This window comes from Leishmania major, chromosome 31 (genome assembly GCF_000002725.2).
Source record: "Leishmania major strain Friedlin complete genome, chromosome 31".
Classification (NCBI taxonomy): domain Eukaryota; phylum Euglenozoa; class Kinetoplastea; order Trypanosomatida; family Trypanosomatidae; genus Leishmania; species Leishmania major.
The window spans coordinates 877,540-883,074 of NC_007272.2; the positions used below are offsets into that span (position 1 = coordinate 877,540).

At 61.5% G+C, this 5,535-nt stretch overlaps 1 protein-coding gene across 1 annotated transcript; it reads right to left on the bottom strand.

The window, feature by feature from the left end:
* Positions 1-373: 373 nt before the first annotated feature.
* LMJF_31_1840 (hypothetical protein) lies at positions 374-4,450 on the bottom strand (the record flags this gene model as incomplete). The annotated part of the gene is made up of 1 exon (XM_001685118.1): positions 374-4,450. One exon carries the CDS (start codon positions 4,448-4,450, stop codon positions 374-376), a length of 4,077 nt encoding a protein of 1,358 aa, XP_001685170.1.
* Positions 4,451-5,535: the final 1,085 nt, after the last annotated feature.

Genomic DNA, 5,535 nt, shown 5'->3' on the forward strand with positions numbered 1-5,535 from the left:
ATGAACCACAAGAGACCACTCATCACACAGCATCAAAAAGCACCGACAAGCGCACGGGTGTGCAGACGGCTAGGCACGCGCTAGCTCAGACATCAGCGCGGGCGTAGAGGGGGGGGGGCTGAACAGCGAAGACGAAGCGGAGAAAAGAGTAAGGGCAATGCATCACTGTGCAGGGGGCTCTCCCCCCGATAAACAGCACGTGGAACGCGGTGACAAATAACAGTCCCAGTGGCATTCCCGTTCGCAATCCTGATCATCAGAAGCTCAAACACACACAAGCACACAGACTGAACGAAAACCGAGCCAGTTGACCTTGGAGGGTGCTCGCCAAGGGATGCGAGGGAGAGGAGCGAAAAGGGTCTCCCAACGTTTCTCAGATCTCGTCCTCTTCGCAAGCCAGCCCACCTTCGCTAAGAAGTATCTTGACGATGTTGCGTACCTCCACCGCAGTCGGCCGCTCGGATGGGGCGTGGGAGAGGCAGCTGCGCAGCGTGCTCCGTGCAAGCTCACTGTATTTCTCGGCGAACAGCGGCGTGTCAAACGCTTCCGCGTTCGCCACCACGCGTCCCTGCACGACAGCATCACAGAACGCGTGCCCCCCGTCCTTCATGAGGTCCAGCAACTCCGAGGCGGCGCCGTATGGCTCTCCGTCTTCCTTCGTTGTCCACCTCCAGCAGGGCTGCCGAGTGAGCCCTTCTAGAGCCCCGAGACCGTAGCAGAACACATCGCAGGCGGGCGTTGGCAGCGCGCCAGTGGCCATCAGGGGGCTTATGTAGTGGGTCTGAGGAAGCGCGAAGGGAAGCCGCTCATGTGTGTACAGCCCCACTAAGCGACAGCTTCCGTCCGAATCAACCATGACAGTGTCAAGGTTGAGGTTGCCGTGAGCTATGTTGTTCTCGTGAAGGAACGACAGCGCAGACAAGGCGTGCAGCCCAAACCGAATTGTTGTTATTGCCGGCAGCCGTCCGTACCGATTCAGCAGTTCTCGCAGTGTGCCACCGGGGCTGAACTCCCAGATCAGCACCACGCCGCCCTCAAGCGAGTGCGAGTAGCCGATAAGGGAGACAATGTTGGGATGGCGGAGGTGCTGATGCTTGAGAAGGGTGGCTTTCATGAACGCCTCCTGTTCTGGAGAGGGACCACATACAGGCGTGGCGCTGCGCAGTGCGTCCGACATAGGACCCGGTGGTGCATCGCGAATGGCTTTCGCCACGACCGGATGAAGATCGCGAAACGGAGAGAAGCTCACGGATGCAATGAAGCCGGCGGAGCCAAGGGCCATCCGCATGCCGCTCCAGACTGGGGTCGCTTCATCGTTGCCATGACTGCGGGAAAGATGCCAGCACAACCCGATATGGTCACGAATCCACCTGGGCGCCGAGGGTAGCACGCACCGGAGAGTAACCTGCCTCTCCTGAAAGTGCACGACGCAACGGTGGCGGACCTCTGAATATTTCGCGAGCTCTCCAATGCTCTGTGCTCTCCTCCTAGAGATCCGCCTCGGTCGCTCATCCGCGATGCTTTTATCCGCTTCCACTACTGCCTCCTGTCCGCACTCGGGATGAGTGCCTTCGGGCATATCTTCAAGGGTCCACTTACTCAGCACCTGATCGACACCGAGGAGACTGGAAATGGCAGTGCACAGCCGCTCCGTGATCCGCAGTCGCACGCGGCGCTCACACTCGCGCATCAGCCGCGCCACCTGCACCGACACGGCACCACCCGTCACGGCGCTGGCAACCGCCTCGCGACGCATGGCCGCCGGCAGCAGCCCGGGCTCCAGGTCCGCGATCTCGGCGACGCCGCGGTAGGCGGCCAGCGCGCCAGCGTAGTCGCCGCGCAGCATGTGCTCGAAGCCGTCGCAGCAGCAGCGTGCGTACAGCTGCCACGCCGCGTCGCCGGCCACGCGCCCGGGTAGAGCCTCGTACAGCACCACCACATCGCCGTCCAGCCCCGCACGGCCCGTGCGCAGCACATCCACCGGGATCTGCCGCACGCCGGCGTCCACATTGCCGCGGCCCCGGCCGCCGCTATCGTTGTCCGCGCACAGCAGCGTCGCCGTCTCCTCCGTCATGGCCACGCGCACGCCGATGCGCTGCGGCACGCGGCCCAGATCGCGCTGCACGTCGCGGCCAAGCGCCACCTGCAGTGTCTGCTCGCTGCCGGCGGGGCGGTACTGCCCGCACGTGAACATGCTCGTGTCCAGCAGCGCGCGCACGTCCGGCATGGCCGCCGCGCCGTCCTTTTGTGCGCCGTCACCGCTGCCGCTCTGCGCGGCCGTCCAGCTCACCAGGTCCAGTGCGAAGGCAGCGGCGTTGCGTGCGTCCTGCGCAGCGCGGCGCTTCATCTCCTCCTGCCGCGTGTCACGCGGTGGCCTCGGCTGCGGTGCCGACTGTGCAGCGGGGACACCATGCCTCACAGCGGGTGCAGGGGGCGCCGCTGCTGGTGCCGCCGCCGCGCTAGCGTCTCCAGGTCCACGCGGGAGGTGTGCGCGCACCGCGCTGTTGAAGTGCAGCACGCACGCGTCGGGGCAGAGGCGATGCAGCGTGCCGTGGTGCGTGTGGCACAGCTCGTGCACGGCGGTGATGAATGCTGTCAGTGCGGCTGGTGTGGGGAAGGGGCCGCTGTTGGCGGTGTTCGCTGCCTGGGCTGCGTGCTTTACAACGCTCACCAGGCGCTGGCCGCGCAGGGCCTTTTGTTCGCCCTGCTCGGCTAGGATGGGACGTAGTGACGAGGACAGCGGCGGAATTACTGGGCTGCTGGAGAGTGCTGCCGGTGCTTGAATGGTGACAAACACGGCTGTGGAGAGGTGCGTGTCAAGACAGCGACTTCCGAATTTCCCGACTTTGCGGCCGTTTGAGATACCTGTGGAGGATGTTATATTGGATACGCTGCTGTTGGTGCGTTGTGCCCCGCCCTCGGCACGTAGTTCATCAGGCACGAAGGCGTCAATCTCGCGCAGCTGCTGCATCGCGGCATTGTGTGCCTTGATGAGCGCGTGCACCTCTGTCAATTGAAGCAGCGTGTTGCTAGTTGTGGTGTAGAAGAGCGCACGTCGACCAGCACTCATACTCGCCAGCATGAGCGCCGTTATCCGCCGCAGCGGCTGCGAGATCAGGCAGCGCGCACTGCTGAAGGAGGCCCCAGTGAGCAAGAGGATAGCGGCGACTAAGATGCCGTCGAAGATGCGCATGAGGAACAGGTAAGGTGTCGTGATGGCGGCGTGGCTGCTGGCGACCACCAGAGGCACAACGAGACCCTGCGCGGTGGTGTACGCATACGCTGTGACGACAGCGGCGGCGCCGGCGTACTCGAAGTCGACGGAGCGCCTGTAGCCCTCGTGCTGCAGTGCCGCGAGGTCGACATGCTGCAGGGCGGCGCGCATGAGCGGGTCACTGATGTTGCTCGCCTTAAGGTAGGTCACTGGCACTGTCGTGAAAATTGAGTAGATGCTGTCGTTACTGACGGAGGGCTGACCCCAGCTGTTGGAGAGCACAAGTGGGTCATCGTCGGCGAGGCTCTGGTTGATGAAGGCTGCCATTGCGAGCCCCGGAGCCTCCACGAAGTCGTAGTCCAGAAGCATGCGGGAGCCGTCGAGTAGCACCTGCGTGAAGTCGGTGTAGCGCACGCTGCTGATATCCGTGCGACCGCGGGCGAGGTAGCCGACCGGCAGGATGTAGCAGATAATGTGCGGCATGATTGCGGGGAGGATCCAGTGGTGGCGCGAGTCGACGCTGTCGACGCTGCCATCGAGGTAGGCAGGCAGCAGCTCAAGGATGGGCGCGCCGCTGTATGTTGTCGCCGTGGCGGCGGAGATGTTACGCGCCGACTCCGGCCACTCCGTCACCATCTGCGGTGGTTGCACGAGGTCGTACGTCTCGTTATCGATAAGATAGGTGCCGTTGATAATGCTGTCGTGCGAGAAGTAGCCGGTAAGGGTGCGCATGGAGTCCATGGCGGGAACGCCATGGATACAACTTATGGTGCTCTCGGTCTCCAGAGACACCAAAGAGAGTGCGCGGAAGCGCGTCAGCTTGTCGTAGTTGTCGAGCGAGGAGCAGAGGTTCTCCATGAGGTCGTGGTCGCTGTAGCTGCTCCCACCCAGCATGTTGAGTGCCATGAAGCCGTTCGCGATGTCGCGCACGCTTATGGTGCTGATGGAGATGCGCTCCGTGATGTAGTACACGCGCGTGTTGTGCACGGTGCGCCACGAGCTGACCAGCATGCGCGTGAGGTAGACCTGCGACACGAAGACGATGGGCACGGCGACGCAGAGGAGTACGAGGAGGTCGATGATACACAAGAAGACGTCGACGCGCAGGAGGTAACCCTTCAACACAGCAAGGCGGCAGCGCATCCTTTTGACAGGGCGACCTGGTGAAGGCATGTCACGGTGAAGCTGCTTCGGCGCCGTCGCACCGCTCGACAGACGAGAGTTCTGCAGGTGCATGTGTAGGGATAGCTGCCGACACCCCGTGGCACTTACCTGCCTTGGGGGGCAGTGTGCTGGATGTGGTATGTGCACCTGGCGGCGGAGGGGTAATGGTCGTCTTGAAACAGGAGCAGCGAGGTGAAGATGGATGGATGGATGGGGGGGGGGAGAGTATCGTTATGGAGCTTAGCGAAGGATCGCGTGTGCGTGGGCGTGTGTGTGTGTTTGTGTAGGTGGGGAACAGCAGCAACAAAAAGCTGCGTGAATGGACGTATCTCTCTCTATGGCGCGTGTGCTCATGGGCCTTCCAGCGGCACCTTCGTGGATGTATATATATATATATATATATGTGTGTGTGTGTGTATGTGTGTGTGTTTTCCGTTTGCGTAAGTGTGCCGGAGTGTGTGCTTATACGTGCGTCGGCCAGCGGTGATAATGCCCACAGGAGAAAACAAGCAACAAAACAAAACAAGAAGAGACATAAGAGACAGGTGAAGTGTAGCAGCAGTGCCCCCTTCCACACCCCACCCCCGCTGCGAAACCAACAGCACAAGAGGAGGAGGGCTTGAAAACCGGCAGTGGAGGAGGAGGAGAATGGGGTGAGGCGGTGGTAAGCCTGCATAATGAACGGCGACAGGGTAGCCGCAGCGGTTCTCTAATGGTAACTTGGCGAGAGAGTGCTGTGCTGATTGGCTGTACACACACACACACACACACACACACACACAGAGAAGTTGCAGTGGCACGGCAAAGCCTTCCGCTCTCTTGTAGATGAAAAACGGACAAGGGGCTTCACGGATCCTCAACGCCAAGAACGTCAGCTGCTAGAACAGCCTCAACCCCGCAGCTGTAACAGTTTCCTGCGCGCCTGACGCGCTGAGAGGCGACAGCAACAACAAAAAAGTGCCTGAGGTGTGTTGCCGCGGTTACGGGAGAGGAGCGCCGAAGGACACTTCGTTCATCAACACCTTTGGTGGTACAGCGTCGCTCCTATAAGGGGAGCTCGTCACAGGGGAAGGAGACTTAGAGCTCTTCGCGCAACTTCAAAATCTATCCTCCCTGGCGGGAGACGACTCTCAGGGTATGGACAGGGCCGGCCGCAA